General features: G+C 36.9%; 1 protein-coding gene across 11 annotated transcripts in view; it reads right to left on the reverse strand.

The window, feature by feature from the left end:
• USP15 (ubiquitin specific peptidase 15) overlaps nt 1-19,285 on the reverse strand; it is a 136,921-nt gene that overhangs the window by 42,898 nt on the left and 74,738 nt on the right. For 6 of the 11 annotated variants that reach the window (XR_012156773.1, XM_073327930.1, XM_073327928.1 and 3 more), the window contains exons 7-8: nt 14,694-14,777; nt 6,662-6,806 (exon numbers count right to left, since the gene is read on the reverse strand). Coding sequence is in view for 9 of the 11 variants with exons in the window: in XM_073327930.1 (XP_073184031.1) it covers nt 6,662-6,806; nt 14,694-14,777 (229 nt within the window). In the remaining 2 variants the exon portion in view is untranslated. The other 5 variants (XM_073327940.1, XM_073327939.1, XM_073327941.1 and 2 more) reach the window with 5 other exon arrangements.

Consider the following 19,285-nt stretch of genomic DNA (forward strand, 5'->3'; position numbering starts at 1 on the left):
AAGCAGTGTTTCCTAATATCCAAGCAAGACCTCTCCCACTGCAACTTGAGACCATTGCTTCTTGTTCTGTCATATGCCACCACTGAGAACAGCCTAGCTCCATCCTCTTTGGAACCCCCCCTTCAGGTAGTTGAAGGCTGCTGTCAAATCCCCCCTCACTCTTCTCTTCTGCAGACTAAATAACCCCAGTTCCTCATAAGTCATGTACCCCAGCCCCCTAATAATTTTTGTTGCCCTCTGCTGGACTCTCTCCAATTTGTCCACATCTTTCTGTAGTGGCGGGACCAGTGCTGAATAGAGGGGAATAATCACTTCCCTCAATCTGCTGGCAATGCTCCTACTAATACAGGCCAATATGCCGTTGGCCTTCTTGGCAATGAGGGCACATTGTCGACTTATATCCAACTTCTCATCCACTGTAATCCCCAGGTCCTTTTCTGCAGAACTGCTGCTTAGCCAGTCAGTCCCCAGCCTGTAGTGGTGCATGGGATTCTTCCTTCCTAAGTGTAGGACTCTGCACTTGTCCTTGTTGAAACTCATCAGATTTCTTTTTTCCCAATCCTTCAATTTGTCTAGGTCACTTTGGACCTTATCCCTACCCTCCAACGTATCTACCTCTCCCCCCAGTTCAGTGTCATCTGTTTAGTGTCATCTGAGGGCGCAATTAATCCCATCATCCAGATCATTGATAAAATGTTGAACAAAACCGGCCCCAGGAGCACTCCTTGATACTAACCCCCCACCAGCCGGAGAATTCTCCTTTCAGAAAAACCCATGTCTCTCTGTTAGCCACTTTCTTAACCACATTAGAATTTCAATCCTAAACCCCACATTCTCTAGTTTAACTAATAATTTCCCATGTTTAACCATATCAGATGCTATACTGAAGTCCAGACAGATTAGATGTACTAAATTTCCCCTTAAATATACTTACTATTCTTGCTCTTCTTCAATCATATGGTACCACATCCAATTTGAAATATTTATTAAAAATGCTCACTACTGAACTTGCAATTTCTTGTGCCATTTGTTGCAGTATTTTAGGATGGAGATTATCCAGCCCTGATTTGAGTGTATTAAACTCTGAGTTTTGCTTCCACCTTGAATGTGGTAATTTCCATTTCTATGCACGCTTTTCCATTAGGTATCCTGCCTTTGCCCCCGTGTGCTACGTTGCCATCCTTATTGAAAACGGATATAAAGTATTCATTTAGTTTTTGGGACATAATCTAGATCACCATTAGTGTTCTGGTAGATTTTGCTTATTTTGGCTCATCAATTGGTTGTGGTCAATGATGAGAAACAGTCAAACCAAAACAAATTAGTACCAAATCCAAATAAAGTCTTTTACTTGCTTCTCTGTAGACAATTAAGTGGGGATAATATTTCTTCTTTGGCTCCATAAGGGAAAAATCTAGTCCCAATACATAATGTTACTCAGAGTAGCCACAAAATCCAACTCCTTAAAGCAAGATTTCTCACAAATGTGCTATGAACTAGACACATCATGCATAACAGATCCTTCCTAATTTGCCTGGTCAGAAACAATGCCTACATGAAGACTATGTATTCTGAGGAAATGCTCAATCTCAGATAAAAATCACAAAAATTCTAAAGAGTCACATTATTGGCTTGTTTACATAACTGTAGAGAACTGGGGCTCTACTTAACTTATAGTTTTAATTCTGTTCTAAATCAGTGGGGAAACCTTCCCTCCAAGCATGCACTTTCCAATCGCTTTGATTAAACATATGAACAGAACTTTTAGGGGAAGGCTTTACCTAGAGTCTCTCAGCTCCTGATCCAGTTAAGCAATAGTAGTTAACTGAACTGATAATCAAAAGAAATAAATAAGATCTCCCTTTTCTCTCCATCTTTTTACAATTGTAGGGTTATCTGGGAGTTTTTTAAAACATCCTTCTCAAACATGTTAAATCCCAAATCTGCTACCTGTTGTCTTCTATTTAGTAGTCTCACCACAAGTCACTAGGGTGTTCTTAGAGCTCTGAGAAGAACAACAAGGCTCTCAATCTTGCCTTCAGGAGCAACTCTGAAGCATAGAAGTAAGGGTAGCAGTACCACAATCCCCCTACGATAACTTTGTGACCCTGCAGGACACCTTTTTTGGTCAGGACCCCTACAATTACAATACTGTGAAATTTCAGATTTAAATACCTGAAATAATGAAATTTACAATTTTTAAAATCCTATGCACACGAAATTAACCAAAATGGACCATGAATTTGGTAGGGCCCTATTCATAACTTCCTCTGCTTTAAACAATTCCACTGGAGAAATGGACTAAGTAATCTTTCCCAATCTTACAGATCAGTAGTAAGATCACACTAAAGAAAGACTGGCATATAAATTTTCTTTTTTTAATAAAAGGGTTTTGCACTGCATGACACTGCACTATCGGTGTGATAGGCTAAAATTGTTGCATCTTTCATTGAGACACAGAAGATTGACGTAGCAGAGTATTTCAAGAGTAACTTCACTTATCTGCATTTTTGTTTACTTCACATTCAGCAAGACTCTTGGGAACTCATTAAAAATAAATTATTTATGAATTTCAATTTCTGCCCATTGAGTTTGAAGTCGGAAGGAATTCGCTCCAAAAGTGTTCTACGTATCCTGACCTTTTACCAGTACATCAATTGTTATTTATTTTGTTAGATTTGTATTTTGTGAACTTAATAGCCCAAGTTTGTTTATTGATGTATTTCTTATTGAAATCAGGGTGCTGTTTACTAAAGCCTTGTTTTCTGGGATCCTTGTAGTATTTGATACATTTCAATTAAACAGGTCTATCATTAACTCTTTCAATGCTGTGGCATTATCAATAAACAAAGGCAGAATTTAAAAAAATCAAATTAATCACTAATAAATACTGCCATTTAAAACTTGCTACTGCTCTCTTGGGTCTCCATCTTCTTGTGGAACGTTTAAAGAGGTTGTGACTGTAGCAGAAACCAAACTGTTTGAAAATTCTAGTTACCAATACACGCTATTTTCAATACCTCCACAGGGCTGCACATGCTTTGGCAAGTAGCTCATTTACATCCATAAGCAACAAGGTGATTTTAAAAGATTATTAGGATTGAGGGTCTAAGGATTCAGTTTGCAAAGAAGAGGGAAAGAAAATCCAAAATATAATCAACAGTAGAGTGATTTTAGATCTACAGATAAAAAAGGCTATACGTATAAAGTAATATCTATATTGCATATTATATTATTCTCATTTTTTATTCTTAGTCTTTTTGCCTAAGATTGTGTATATGCCTAAAATTACTATATAGGAATGCTTTTATAAATATAAAAGATACAAACAAAAAAACTTTAAAAAGGAAACCATTTTAACTACTTATTTTCTTTTAATCTTTTATTTTTATCAAAACATTCCTATCCAGTAACTTTAGGCATTACACAATAGCAAGAGACAGACCAAACCTTTCATACTGACTACCTCCCAATCAACACTCTCCTTCCTTACTTCCTAAAACAAAGCTAAACAGCTTTGTATCTTTCCCAAAAAAATCAATCAATGTCTATTGCTCACAGTGTTATAGTCATGCTGGTCCCAGGACTTGAGACAAACAAGGTGGAAGAGGTAATATCTTTTACTGGACCAACTTTGCTGGTGGAAGGGCAGAGCTTTCAAGCTACACAGTGTTCCTTCTTCAGATCTGTCTACATCAGATCATGTTCTTCTTTTACAAGAGGTTTTTTTTTTCTTTCTGTTTTTCTGGTTTTTTTAAAGGGGGAGGAAAGTAGAAAGATATATCTAAAAAATTTTAAGAGAAAAACAAAAAGGTAGGAGCAAAATCTATCCATATATTTTAAGTTTTCATTAGAAGTGATCAGCAAAATAAATTTTCATATAGACTATTCTAGAATAATTTCACGGACAGATACTAGCACTTAAGTCGTTAAAATGGTAGATATTGTTAAAGTAGGTAACAGGTGTAAGAGCATAGGCACGTCTACACTACAAACTTAAACTGACCTAGGTTAGACGTACAGCCACTGCAGTAATTAGTCTGTGAACCTGACAAAAATGACAGCCAACAGCTAACGTAAGCAACCCCCAGTGTCTATATGTACACCATGTTGCCTTAACTACACCGACATAAGCCTTTCACATGGAAACAGAATTATGTCGTCGCTGTATTAGGGCACTTACATCAGTGAAAGCAAGGCTGTAGTGTAGACACGGACATAATTAGGTCGACCTAAGCTGCCTTACATGGACTTAACTCCGTAGTGTAGACCAAGCCAATGTCCTAGCAGGGTTACAATTTTACTAATATTTGGGCTTATTTCTACCACAAATCACAAGAAATACTAGTCTTCCTAAATTTTTATTACTGCTCACAGCTAGAAGTAGATCAGCTCCCATTCCTTTGGCAGCTAATATATTCCCAAAGTTTCCTGATACATTACCCTATTCACTCAGAAACAACAGGATAATTATCTAGAAGGGAATAAAAGGTTAAAATAATCCAATAGATGTCAGTTCATTGTCTGACTCTCAAGCTTTTATTTCCACGTTCAAAAGAAAAAAAAAATCCTAAATTATTCCAGCCAAGTTGAAAGGCATCAATATCCTCAAGAGAAATTCACCAGAAGCTTTAATTGCCTGAGTACAAACTCTAAAGCTAACCTTTCCCAGTGAAACAGTTCAACTCATGCCAACACTGTAACAAGAGGCTAAAATAAATGCCTTTGAGGCAACATAAAAGTGTTGTCCTCAATAAGAGGTCACCTAGGGGTAGTGCACTGTACTGCCAGAAGGGAGATCAGGGTTATATTTCCTGTTAATTGATCTCTGGCCCAGCAGAGGGTGAAAGCACCATGAAAGCAACATGCTCACCTCCTGGGAGTGGAGGGGTGTGGCTCACAATGCTCAATCATTTTTCACATCTGATTATAATGAGGCATTGACAGGCTACGCAGAGTTCCATCTAGTTCTCCTCAGGAAGGATGGCTGCGAAGTAGGACTGAGGGAAAATCCTTGCGCTTCTTGCACACGAACAAAGGAGTCCTCCACCCATCCCCCAAGAAAAGAAATAAACAAGTACTTAAATAAATAAGATCAAAGATACAGCTATCTTCTGATTAACACATACAATAGTATCTTGTAAGTCAGCAGAAGCAAACATATATCTTGTTTTACAAATTGATTCATAAAACAACTAAGTTACCTGAAAAACAAATTTGAATATCTGATTCTAGACCTACCAGATCAAAAATAGTCACTCCCAGATGCTCACATTAGATGTCTCATGAAATAGGATAGGAAATGTCTGAAAAGGAAGGCTACTCTAATTCAATAGCCACTTTCCAGTCATTCATAGGAAAAAACATTCAGATTATACTGATTGTAAGCGCTAGGGTAAGTGCAATAAGGTGTTTGGGGAGGGGGAGGAGGGTTGGCATGTATGGCAAAATTTCAGCTAGCTCCTAGTTTACTTAATTCTATCTAAGATTATTTTATGTTGATGTCATTGTTCTCTCCCCTGCTCTCCCAAATTTCAGGTGCAAGTGAGGTAAAAGTAACCCAAGTGGAGTGCTTAACAGTGCAAGGAAATATCTAGGAAGGTACATATTTGGTGGGAGTAGAGAAAGAAGAATCACCTAGTATGGGCATTTCTAAGTTCGTATAGAAACCGCACACACACACACAGGCAGAGCCACATCCCCCCCACAAAGCAGCTCTTCCCCTCCATTTTAAAAAGTTTCATAACCAGCTACCAAGTTTATTTTATTTATGAGAAGAGTAGCACAGTGGAGTCTGAGCAGAGAACTGAAGGTCAAATCACAAATCTGGAAATAACTCTCTGTGACTTTGAGCAAGTCATTTAACCTCTGTCTCAGTTTTCTCATCTATAAGATTAAGATAACACAGCACCTGTTTAGCTCACAGTACTGTTGTCAGGATTTGTAAGTGCCATGCATTTTGTTCTATTTCTATTAGTATTATTAGCTAGCTAGCCAGCCAGCCAATGGAGCTAAAAATACTATATTTTGGTTATGCTGATCCAGACTTGTGCTTCCCACAACTATTAGTGGGGAATAGTGGGGAAGAAAAAATGACATGAGTCACCATTCTATCTAGCCCACAATTATCTGCCATTTCTTCTCACACCTTGTTTTTTCCCTCAGTTCGTGTTTCTGGCTGCACCAACTCTGCATTTCTCAGATCTTTTTCTCCGATTGTTCTTGTGTGCTCTCATTTCTCTCTCTGTCTGTAAGGTCAGTAGTCGTGCTTTTTAGGGTTGAAGAGGTAAAGGTGTAAAAGTTCACCTATACTTGATAAGAAAGGCAAATGATTTTCTCAAATTAGAATTTGTATGTTTCCTTCTGCACCTAGTGCTTTTCATGAAGTACCAAGCAACAGAGGAGAGTACAGAATCCTATTCAAGGGATCACTTGGGTTACTTAGGATCCTAGTAAGGTTTCCCTCTGAAACTGGCTCCATGTGTAAAGCACAACGTATGGGGAAACAGTAGATATAAAAACTAAATTTCCCCACGTAACAATCTGTGCTATTTTCTCAAATTTTATAGTGTTCTGCCAGTAACCAAGTGTCTCAATGCAAAATACAAAAATACTAATCGCCAAGTAACAAGCCAGGCTCACTTTACTCTGAAGCACCTACCTGAATTGCTGAGTTCATGAAACACGTATTTCCCAAGTTACTTAGGCCACAGAGGCCAGGCTGCTCATTGTGTCTTCCTGGCTCTGAATAATCATAGTTCTTATAAGCAGTGTATGATGGGAGGCAATAGTTTGAATTTTTCACACTGTAAGAAAACAAAACATTTTTCACAATGTAGCCACACGACCTGTAATGCTTTAATACTTCCAGTATTTTTGGTAATTATCAAATAAGTTATCTAAAATTAAAAGCAACTATTGTTAACTAGATATCTTCTTAGAAGCATTTAACTTTGGAACTTATCAATCTTAAATCTCAGTCAAAAAGAAAAGGAAGTTCTCTTTCCCTGCAAGCAACCAAACGTTTTCATGCACTGAAACAACCAAAACAGACTACTATTGTATCTCTCTACCCTTGATTTACAGGAGCAGCTTCACAGCTCACTCCATTCTTCATTGCTCCATCAAATTTAAAACACTCAGACTTTAGGCACCACCACCAGCAATAAACCATCTCATGTATATCCTTTCTGCATTCTGCTACTGTAAGAGAGTGAGGACAGTAGAAACTGGAATGAAGAGTTGTGCTTTGGTTACAGGTGAGAACTGAGATTTCCAAGGCCACAGTGACATCATTGGCTTGATGCATTAGAAACTCTATTTATAGTTTCACTGCTAAGACAGCACAATCCAGCATTCAAATGCGGGAAAAAACCTGGAGTAATAAGGAATGTACAAAATGCATTCTAACAAGTACATTCCAACTTCATAAAGCTGTACCATGTACCTACCTAGTGAGACTGGAGGAGACTATATAATAACTAAAATGTTAGCTCAGTTAAGGGTAATTTATTACCATGACAGAATACTAAATATAACCCCCCTCCCACAGTAAAATAAGCGTATTTTAGAAAATTAGAAGGGTAAAAGAGCTCAGTAAAACAGCAAGTTTTATCTTACATATAGAAAAAAAATTTAAAATCCACATAAAAGATTAAAATTCCTTAAACTGTTTTTAGTTACTAATCATATGAAATATTTATGATAGCTTTAGATAAGATTCAAGAGCATTTCTACAAACCTCAAATATTTCACATTGGAATACACCTGAACAAGATTTTGAAGGTCATTTGCTAAGAAAAAGCATGAAAAGGAAAGAACTTGCAGTGCAACAAATTAATCCTTATAATCTTAAAAATACAAGTGGGTGACAGTGGTTTATGATGTACCTTGGGCACTTTTCAATTTAAAAAATATCCCTTAAAACTTGTATTCAGTATACTCAATTTAAATGATTACAAGATGAACTCCCACTTTCAGTCCTCCTCTGTACATGTACTTTAATTCAGCAGTTTTGCTGAGTTAATCTGAAAGTATTTCACTACTGATGAAGAAAACCAATTTTAAGACAGTCTGCTCTCTTGAACATTACAAAGAAAAAAAATAATCGAGAATCTCTTCTTCCTCAAAGACACACATGCAAGAATCAAGTATACCTCATATTTCTAAAAAAGCTCTTCAGTCCCTTAGAGATCGACACTAAGGGAAAGAACCTTGCATCGATCTGAGGCATAATGCATACACAGGGGTCATAATATTAACAGTATAAGTAGCATTAAAATAGCCAGGAAACTTATAGATGTAAATATCAGTGTTTGCACAGACCAAAACATATGCAACATTGTCTTTGGATTACACTATTTTGTAACTAATTTTTTATATTAAAATACAATTAATCAGATGAAGATAAATTGATACTGATTTTTTTGTTTTAACCCGAGTGTCATACAGAGGTGATACACCGCCTTTTGTATTTTGTGGTACACACTACCGAAAATTATGTGGTAAATGTAATATTCCTGTGGCAGTGTAAAATAAAATGAAAGTATTCCAAAAGATGAAATACACACAAATTCAGGTAAGCTATCAATGCTGAGCTGTTGTGAGGGAAATGCATCTGTCCTAATTTACTTATCCAAAGGGAATCTATTTCTATTCTCAATTCTGGCCCACAAAAGACGTATGTTCTAGTGGTTTGGAGACTGTGGCTGCTCCTCCTCCCCCCGCCCCAGGTCAATTTTGCTCAGTGACCCTCATTTCCCAATGGCGGAAGCGCTCCTGTAATTGGTGCAATGCCTGTGCCGCCTGATTTAATAAACATTCTGGCAACAGGTGCGGGAAAGTCTCTTTTACAACCATTATTGCAGCCAATAAGCTGCAGAGATACTGGGAACTTGGTGAGAGTAAATCCCTTTACTTCTTGAGCTGAATGCTGTGTACACTTGGGAACCATGAAGTTTCTTGTGATATCTACCTTGCCATATGAAGTTTCAACAGACTATAAGAATATAACTTCCATATTGAACAGGGATTCCAGGAGAGGTTAGCAGAGACTCTGTGGGCTCACTAGCAGAGGGTTAACAATGGAGAGCCATCAAAAGACATTAACCTAAATGTTCTTCCACTCAAGTGGAAGTACCATAGAATAATGCAAGGGCTGCAGCCCAGGGGAACCAGTTTTCTCAGTCTGGACTTCAGGTGGGCTGTGACCAAGCCAACAAATCACCTGAGGATGGACATGAAGTTGCTGAGGAGGGAACCTCAGAGAGGAGTCTGGATCTTCATAAAAGGACAAGTTCTGCCCTTAGAAAGGTGCTCTCTCACTGACCAGAACAAAAACACAAGATTGGGCAATATAGATGGAGGAGAGGAAGGTTCCGGGCCCCTGAAAAGACTGACCAACATCCACAGAGAGCTCTCAAAAGGGTAAGGACACTGGAGACAGGGTTTTGTTATTTTTATTATTTTTCCATAGATCTCTGTATTTCTTGTGCTGTGTCTATGAGTAAAGTGTGACTAGTTTACAAATTCCTTTTCAAAGTCTGTGTCCCTTATTTTAACTGTCACAATTTCCAGTGCATGAAATAATAATCTAGAGCACCCACAACTTTAATGGACCACTGGGGAACATGCAATTGCTACTGGGGAGGATTGGGAGGGTCAGCACTAGCTTTGGAGCCAAGGCAGTTACACTGAAGAGTCCCAGCGCTAAGGGGGTGTGTTTGTGTGCACACGCGCACGCACACTTGAGAGTGTATCTGGAAGCTCTGAGCTTGAAATAGTGACTAGACTCCGGGATCGAACCGTTGGGCCTATTACAGCAGCATGATAAGCATCCACAAGGGGAAGCTCAGCCAGGATTGTAAGGACGTCTCTCCTTTTCAGGTTTTAGTATCAGAATAGTATAAGACTGGAGTATACTCTAAGCCTAAAGCAGGATTAACAGCAAAGTCAGCTCCACATTTCTATTTAGGCTTTCAACAAGCATCTTCTCAATATCATTCTCTTATGTATCTAAACTTAACTTGAACAAACCATTGCTATGGGTAAAACACTTCAGTTTCTACACCCATTGTCTCTTTGATATGTCTGCTGAGATTTTGAACAAAAGTACCAGCACCCTGGAGACGCCTGACACGTAGGAAGTAATCATCATCGACGACCCCTCGAGGTCGAGGATGATCTCTTTCAGAGGTTTTATTTTTCACGGGTCCTTTGGTGACTGAAGATTCTGATTCTTGAGACACAGGCTCATTGGCAGACATTGGAGGTGGTGTTGGAAGACAGGGTTGGGCCGAAATTGCTGTGTGACTGTTGTCTTTCCTTTTCTGGCATTTTTCTGCGACCAGGGAAGGTGATTTTCCTCCAAAATCCCTTTCTGACAAGTCTTTGCCAGTTATCCCTATCCTGGGCTGCTGTCTCCTACTGTGCGGTGTCAATGCCATTTCTCTTGATGTTTATCTTGAGGGTACCTTTAAAGCATTTCTTTGGGCTTCATTGTTTCTTTCTCCTTTAGCGAGCTGGGCATACAGCAGTTATACATCAGGCATGCGCACACAGTGCCCGCTCCACCTCAGCTGGTGTTGGATAATCAGGGCCTCAACACTGAAGATGTTGGCCTCAGTGAGGACACTGACATTAATGCGATGATTCTCCCACTTTATGTTGAGGATCTTCCATAGAAAGTGCTGGTGCTGACAGTCCAGGTTTTTCAGGTGTTTTCTGTAGGTCACCCAAGTCTCACAGCCTTGGAGAGTTGGGATTACCACCGCTTTGTAAACTAACAGTTTAGTATGTGTTCTGATGTTGTGATTGTTGAACACCCGTTGAGACAGTCTGCCAAAGGTAAAGTTGGCACTGCGAATTCTGTGCTGAATTTCGACATCTCTGTCTGCCCTCCATGACAGATGGCTGCTAAGACTGGCAAAATATTCTACATTTTCCAGTTCTTCTTTGTCGATACAGATCTTCCTTGTTGGGTCTGGTGATTGACCGGGGACTGTCTAGTGGAGAAGGTTTTTTTTGCCAATGTTCAGAGTTAGCCCTAGGCTTTGCTAAGCTTCAGAGAAGCAATTAAAGTCGGTTTGAAGATCCTCCTTTGAGTGTTCAACTACCGCACAATCTTACCGCAATCTCACCTTACTGCCCTGGGTGACCCTACCAGGAGTACAGGACTCCAGACAGCATCTCTCTTAGGATCTTAAGTATATGCAAGCTTCTCCACCACATCAAGGTGACAGCACAAGGAGAAGACGTAGTGATAGGAAACAACTGACTAGCTGGAGAGGACTTTCTTGGTTAGATCTGAAGCAGTTCTCACAAGTGAAAAGCTTCATATCCTACACCTCCTAGTTATCTATTCTCTTACTCCTGTTTTTCAAGGAACTCGAACATATTTCAAAAGTACCTGACACTAAGCAACACATGAAACATATATTCACTATTTCACATTACAACTTAAAATTATAAAAATTAAGACCTAAATTTAGCCATTTCCATCCTCTTAAAATCACCACTAGAGTATAATATGACAATCCTCCTATAATGCTATCATTTCAAGAGGATCAATAAATTGAAAAGTATACCAAAGATTAACTACTGGGGATCCTTAGTATAATATTTTATCATTTGCATGGTTAAAGCTCAGGCTAATGGAAAATACACTAATTTACAAATTAAGGCGTTGGTCCTACGAAGACTTATGTGCATAATTATTTCTATTGCCTACTCAATAGAAATGAAAAGTTATGAAAAGTTAAACATGCTTAAATATTTGCAGAATTGAGGCTCTAGTATCTATCAGAACACTTTCTCAACTACACAGGTTTCTAAAACAGACTAACACATGTTGAATTTTTGCCTTGTAAATTACATCCCTCTATGGTCAAACAATCTTATTGCAGCTAGAACTGTTTATTATGACTAGCCATGTAAGTTGGTCAAGTTTTGGTGCCAAAAGCTAATGACATGACTGTTTCAGGCAATACTGATTGTCTCTTGTTTATTTTCTTCTCCCTTTTTGTTACTCATTAGCTTCTGCCATCTTCAAAGCAAATTTCGGGGATTTCTTTTGAGCCAGGGCAACTAATACGTACTTGGAGCTGCAGAAGCACCATAGAATCCTGCAATTTCTACAGTCCTCCAAAGCATCTGACAGCAGTGCAAGAGACCCTGAAATGTGTGTTTGCTCCAAATGCAGCGGCCAGCTGCACAACTAGGCAGAAGGAGAGTTTCCTCAGGGAAAACGACATTTGGAGGCCGCAAGGGAAAATGGGGAGGTGCACACAAGCTGATCTCAGCCCTTAAGAGTATAATACAATTACATACAGTACAGTCAAATATTACAATTTACATCTGAAGCTACAAAACTATTAATTTAATGTTACAGATACAAAAGTCGGGATAGTAACAGATATGGCTCAGTTAGTAATTAATTGATCTTAAAATATGTATTTTATATTACTGGGTATACTGATAAATGCTTTTCTTTATGATATATACATTTCGGAATATTTTCTGTTTTTGTGAAAATAACTAACTATGATTTTTGTTCAATTAAATTTAACCATATCATTGCATTAATAAGTATTTTTCCCCAAGGAGTTTACTTGGTTTGGGGAAAAAAAAACCTGAATAATTTCACACTGAAAATCTGATTCTTTGTGAACTGTACTATGTGTGTCATGCAAATGTGCAATGTTCCGATTGCCCATTCTGTTAGCTTTTTTGAGTGCTGCTGCACATTGAGCAGATATTTTCATATGTGCAATATTCTGATTGCCTACTGAAATAAATATGCATTTATGTAAATGAATAAAAGAAAACCGTTTTTATTTCAATACACAGCTCTCCAGAAATAGTTATGGATACCTGGTTACTCAAAAAGGTTTGTACCCATATTTTCAAACATGTGGGATGCTTTAATTTCTAAATCAAATTTCAAATATGTCTATTGTGTATCACACTGAGGACCAATTCCGTGGAATGTCTGAAGTTCTAAAATAAGCAGTTTGAGTTATTCATTTTACTTTGTTTTTCATATGAAAAGCCTCAGAAAAGTTCAGAAAACTAAACAATTGAACAGAATTTTACCCAAAGTTCCCATAAAATTCACATTGTGGCTTCAAACAAATATGAATATCATCAGCCTGAGGAAAATTGTTGTAGAAAGTTGCAAGCACTAGAAACAGGCTCCATAAGTGTCTTTTAAAATACAACCTACAACCCTTCTATGGTGATATGAAGCTGAAAATGCGTAAGTTGGATTTAAAATGAGATCTCCCACAGGAAATAGTGATCTTGTTAGTTTGTTGCTTTAGGTATTATAATCCTGATTTTCAAACAATGGAGGAGGAGGAGGAGAAGCTATTATTTTTCTACTTGAAGCTCAGATCCATCATTATGTACTCTACATACACCCATAAAAGGCAAACTTTTTCTTGGCGAATACTACAAATATTCACACTCACAGAACAACAGACTGCAGGTAAGTACATGCACTCTCACTGTTAAACAGTGAGAGATGAGGTTACTCACTATCAGTAGAAGCACAAGTGACACTTTACTCCATATGAAAAATTACTTCTCAAAAATGCAGAATTTAAACTGGAAGATGTTGAATAAAATATTTAATGTTACCTTTAAGAAATTAAGTTAACATTTAAGTTAACACTTATTCATAGCACACACATTTGGAAAAAATATTTTAAATTAAGTCTGAATGGCAAGATTTAATAAGCCGCTTCAGTTTGTCTTCAAGATAGGTGCCTTCTGGCTGCAGGCATTTGAAAGCTGTTTTACTACTGGTTAAGGCAGTAGAAAGCAGTGAAATGAAATATCCATTTAACTGCTGGCTTTTTACAGCATACATACTTTACAACAAAGGGATTAGAGACTAAGGCAGCCGCTTGACAGTGAAAGCTCTTCTTTTAGAATTTTGTCATATTAAATATACCAGTTCCTAAACAAAATGTATGGAAGTTGAAATTTGAAATGTAAAACTAACAAAAGCAAATAAATTTTAAAGACAGATAAAAAGTCTGTCTTTTCACTGAGCATCTATTGTTACAATATTGAAACACAACAATCCTTTTCACACAATGATCTCAGATTTCTAACACCAAGGCACAACAGTAGGTAGACAGATTATCAATGTTAACTCAAGGACTATAAATCAGTCTCACCTGACCATTATGTCTTCATATTGCAGTGGTCTCAAACCAGTGTGCGTTGTTGTCCACTCTAATACAATCCACAGATTTTTGAGGGGGGGTGAGGGGCGGAGACAACTGCCTCCCTTCACTTTAAATTTCCTTTATTAGTTTCTCTCATTTACAGCAATACATTTTTAAAAATGTATTTCACATGATAAACTCTAAAGGAAGTCTTAAGACGCTTTCTTGTGGCGCTCAACGTTCTTTTTAGTCTCTTATCTGTTGAACAGTATGTATATAGATGTGTATATATATATATATAGTCACACAAGCATCTTTAACAGAGTTTCACTTCTTGAAATCATGCTTATACAGCACCTGCACTAAGAAGTACTGACCAATAATAAAGGAATTACAACCTGAGCACTGTCAAAACAAAACTAATTCCCTAACTTAAAAAGTAAAAAAACAAGGTCATTTTCCAAATCATATTTGGGAGATTTCAATTAAATAAAAAAGTTCTTAAGATATGTTGCTTACTTTCTGTTGTTGATGCTGTTATAATTATTTGATAGAGATGGAGAGATCTTTGGTAAAGTTGAAAAATTGGATGCACCTGGGGACCTTTAAAAATATGAAAATGTTAAATTAGATAAAAATGCTGAGGTATTAAAATTAATCATGAAAAAGAAAAAGCTAACAGATGAACAATGTATGTAAATAAGTATGAAAAAATAAAGTTCTTATGAGCAGAGCACTAAATATTCAGGACAATGGTTCCCATCTTCAAAATGCATCTTCTTAAAATTAAAATGGATTATTTCATAACACTCCATGTCAAACTTTCATATCGCACCGCATATCACAAAAGTTACTAAAGTAAGCCAAACATCTCCTACAGAAAAAGAATGCCAAAAAGTTTATCGGCCTTTTCGAAGGCAACAAAATAAAGCAGATGCATTTTTCTTCCAAAAATTGGAACATTAAATCTTTTGCAGGCTTTATTAATTTCTAAATTTTAAAATGGCTTGAGATGAGATATGAAAGTGTCATTTGTAACTAAAACAAGAATACATGTTTTTAAAAGATAAGTATTCCCAAATTAGTGTAAATTCAGCCATTTAAAAGCAACATTATACCACTTTTTAAGAGCTTCTCTTTTAAATGACTAATGGACTTTAGCAGAAATTGTTGGAGACGCAAAACATTAGAAAATATTTCATGTAAACTCAACGCCAAGTCAAATCAGAGCATTATAGTCTTTGCACATTATCTAAACTATGCATCCTTTTAAAAACTCTAAATTTGGAGTTGTTGAATGTTTTCAATAAAGGAGACCCCTTGAGTTGTAACAATTACATGTAATTAATATACAGCATAATCTTGCTGTTTTTCCTTAGTTAAGCATATAGGCCCAACACAAAAAACACTGAAAAATATGGAAAAACCCTAACTGACTGAACTGGCCCCCAAGTGACCTAAGACTGTTTAGTACTATGGCATGCAAAAGTCAGGCAGAAGTAGTAACAAATATTACATGTTCAGATGTTCTGTGCTTTCAAAAACAAAATGGCTCACAGCAGATATAGATTCTGTTCCGAGAACTCTCCATGAGAGATTTGACACTTATTTAAAAATATTTAATAAACAACTAAATCCTAGTGCTTCCAAGCAATAAAAGCATAAGATATGGCCATTGGGAAAAGAAAATTACTTTGATTGTGAAAACCCCTTTGGCCTTCTGGTATTATTATACCTTATAGACTAACGGACGTGTTGGAGCATAAGCTTTTGTGGGTGAATACCCACAAAAGCTTATGCTCCAATACATCTGTTAGTCTATAAGGTGCCACAGGACTCTTTGCCGCTTTTACAGATCCAGACTAACACGGCTACCCCTCTGATACTTGATATTATGTATTCTTCCTAGGTTATAATTTAAAATCACCCTCTCTTCCTTGGACCATAAGAACAGCCCATGCTGGGTCCGACCAATGGTCCATCCAGCCCAGAACCTTGTTTGACAGAAGCCAGTGACCGAGGAGTCAGAACGAATGAACAGAACAGGTCAATTCTGAGTTGTCCAGTACCAAATTCCTGTAGTCAGATGCTAACGGACACCTGGAGCCTGGGGTTATGTCCCTGACCATCTTGGCTAATAGCCATTGATAGATAAGTTCATGGAGGATAGGTCCAATTCCTTTTTGAACCCACTTAGATTTTTGGCCTTCACAATATCACACAATGCACAGTCAACCTGTGGAACTTGTTGCCATGGGAAGTTCTTCCTTATGTTTGTTTTAAAACTGCGGTCAATTAATTCCATTGGGCAACCTCTGGTCATGTGTTATGTGAAGGGATAAATAATACTTCCTTATTCACTTTCTCCATACTGTTCATGATTTTACAGACGACCTCTCATATCCCCCTTACTCATCTCTTTTTTAATCTGAACAGTCCCAGTCTTTTTACTCTCTCCTCATATGGAAACTATACCTTATCCCTAATCATTTTCATTGCCCTTCTCTGTACCTTTTCCAATTCTAATACATCTTTTTTGAGATAAGGTGACCAGAACTGCACACAGCATTCAAGGTGGGGGCCTAACATGAATTTATACAGCAGCATTATGGTATTTTTGGTTTTATCATCTATCCCTTACCTAATGGTTCCTAAGATTGTTCACTTTTTTGACTGCTGCAGCACATTGAGCAGATATTTTCAGAGAACTATCCATGATAACGCCAAGATCTCTTTCTTGAGTGATAGTTAATTTAGACCCTATCATTTTGTATGTACAGTTGGATTGTTTTCCAATGTGCATTTTGCTGCCCTGTTCAACACTGAATATTATCTGCCATTTTGTCACCAGCCTCCCAGTGTAGTGAGATTCCTTTGTAATTATTCACAGCTGCTTTGGATTTAACTATTTTGAATAATTTTGTATCCTATTCACATTTTGCCACTTCACCCCTTTTCCAGAAAATTTATGAATATGTTAAACAGCACAGATTTCAGTACACATCTTTGGGAGACCCCACTATTTACCTCTCTCCATTGTGAAAACTGACATTACCACCATAAAAAGCAATAAATAAATACACAGATTACATGTACAGGAAAGTTATAAAATATTATGAAGTCATCTTCTCATTGACCATTTAAGCTCAAGTTAAATCAAAAGTGAAACTGTTTACACTCCATTTTCTTGAGATCAAGTATTTTAAAGGGAACTTAAAGACAAAGGTAAGCTGGAACAATTAAGTTGTTTATTTTCTAATTAAATTTTCAAACAAAAAATTGTAATGTGTATGACATTTGACCACATAAATACTATTTTGTTTTTAATAAAGAGAAGCAATCTGTTACAGCTAATATTTACCAAATAGTCAAAGTAACCCCACTCAGTTTTACTATTAACAGGCATTTCCCCCCAAAGATAAATAGAATAAGTAAATTTTGATTCTAAATAAGGTAGCAATCAGAAAGTTTTTATATTTAGATGGGAAATGTTGTCCATATTCTAAATATCGGTATAAAAACACGCATTTGCTATGAAATAATGTGACAGCTTAATATGACACCTTAGTAAGTCAGTCTTACTGCTCTACGGCAGGCAGCTAGCTAAAACATTGTTAGAGCTGTATACATTCTTGCTGACACTGATAAGCTTGGGTACTAAGAAAAACAGAAGGCAGTCATGGCACTTACAGCATTCAATACATAAACTACTTTTTCACAAACACTGTAAAACAATAACTGGAGAATGATTTCATTTTCATTTTTCAAAAAGAGTATCAAACAAACAATGGAAAGTACAAAAACATCAATCTTAAGGTAACAGATAAGAGTGTTCACAGGTCATTCTTATTTTTCACTTTTAATTTTCACTTTTTAAAATAAAAGGTCCTATAGGAATGGTAAAACAGGTCTACTAACAAATACAGTAAGCATGTCAAACATTTGCTGTGACAAAATACGTTAAGGATGACAGTGGTACAAAAACTCAACTCCCCCATTTTAACTATAATATAGATTCCAACACTAAAGGCATTTTCTACATAGTGCAGTCATTTGAAAATATGGCACACAATAAATTTTGGCTGCTTGTTTTAAAGCATATGTTTGTAAATGTTTGACTAAAGAATATGCACTTAGACCCTGCAGCGATAAGTAGGGGATTGAGAAAAAGAAAAGAAGGAAGTTGCTTTGGTTTTAAATCAGGGCATCTTTTAATGTGCTATAGTAACATTCACATTTTCTGTAAAACATTATAATAGCAACTCCCTTAAAAGATATCTGACAATAGTCAAGGTAGTTTACTATTTAAGTCAATGCAGCAATTCTCTGATATAAGAACAGAAAACCAATTATTAAACTTTATTCATACTCAACTGAATTGTGAAATTTTAGCTGTTACAGAATGAAATATTTACTATGGATATATTCAAGAACATACTGAGCAATATGAAATGGATGGCATTATAATCTTTATTTTAGAAAAGAGAATGCTATTCATTTCAACAACAAAAGGAAATCATATTGTCCTTACCTACATCAGCCTCATGTCTGTGATATCTGTTTATTATTTGAGCTGGAAAGTAGCTCTGAATATTAAATACTGATTAGTTCTGTATTCTTAAGATGACAATAATGATTAAAATAAATTGGATACTGGATAGTGTTACTTTCATTTTAAACAATGTGTTCTATTTAATTTTATCATTTGACTTTGTCTGATCAAATAATATGCATTCAAAGTCATATGAACATTTGGTCAGTCAACTGGCTAAACAGCTATTTCTAATTTGAATTAAGTTCTGGAGCTTCCCAACTCACTGAATTTGTTGCAAGCCACTGGTCTCCTTAAAAGTATTGAACATCATTTAGGATAGGATTTTAGAGCTTATAGATTCTGTGTCTGTCATAAATATAAAGGGAACGGTAAACACCTTTAAAATCCCTCCTGGCCAGAGGAAAAATCCTTTCACCTGTAAAGGGTTAAGAAGCTAGGATAACCTCACTGGCACCTGACCAAAATGACCAATGAGGAGACGAGATACTTTCAAAAGCTGGGGGGAGGGAGAAACAAAAACTCTCTCTCTGTCTGTGTGATGCTTTTGCCAGGGACA

Source organism: Lepidochelys kempii, chromosome 1 (assembly GCF_965140265.1).
Source record: "Lepidochelys kempii isolate rLepKem1 chromosome 1, rLepKem1.hap2, whole genome shotgun sequence".
Classification (NCBI taxonomy): Eukaryota; Metazoa; Chordata; order Testudines; family Cheloniidae; genus Lepidochelys; species Lepidochelys kempii.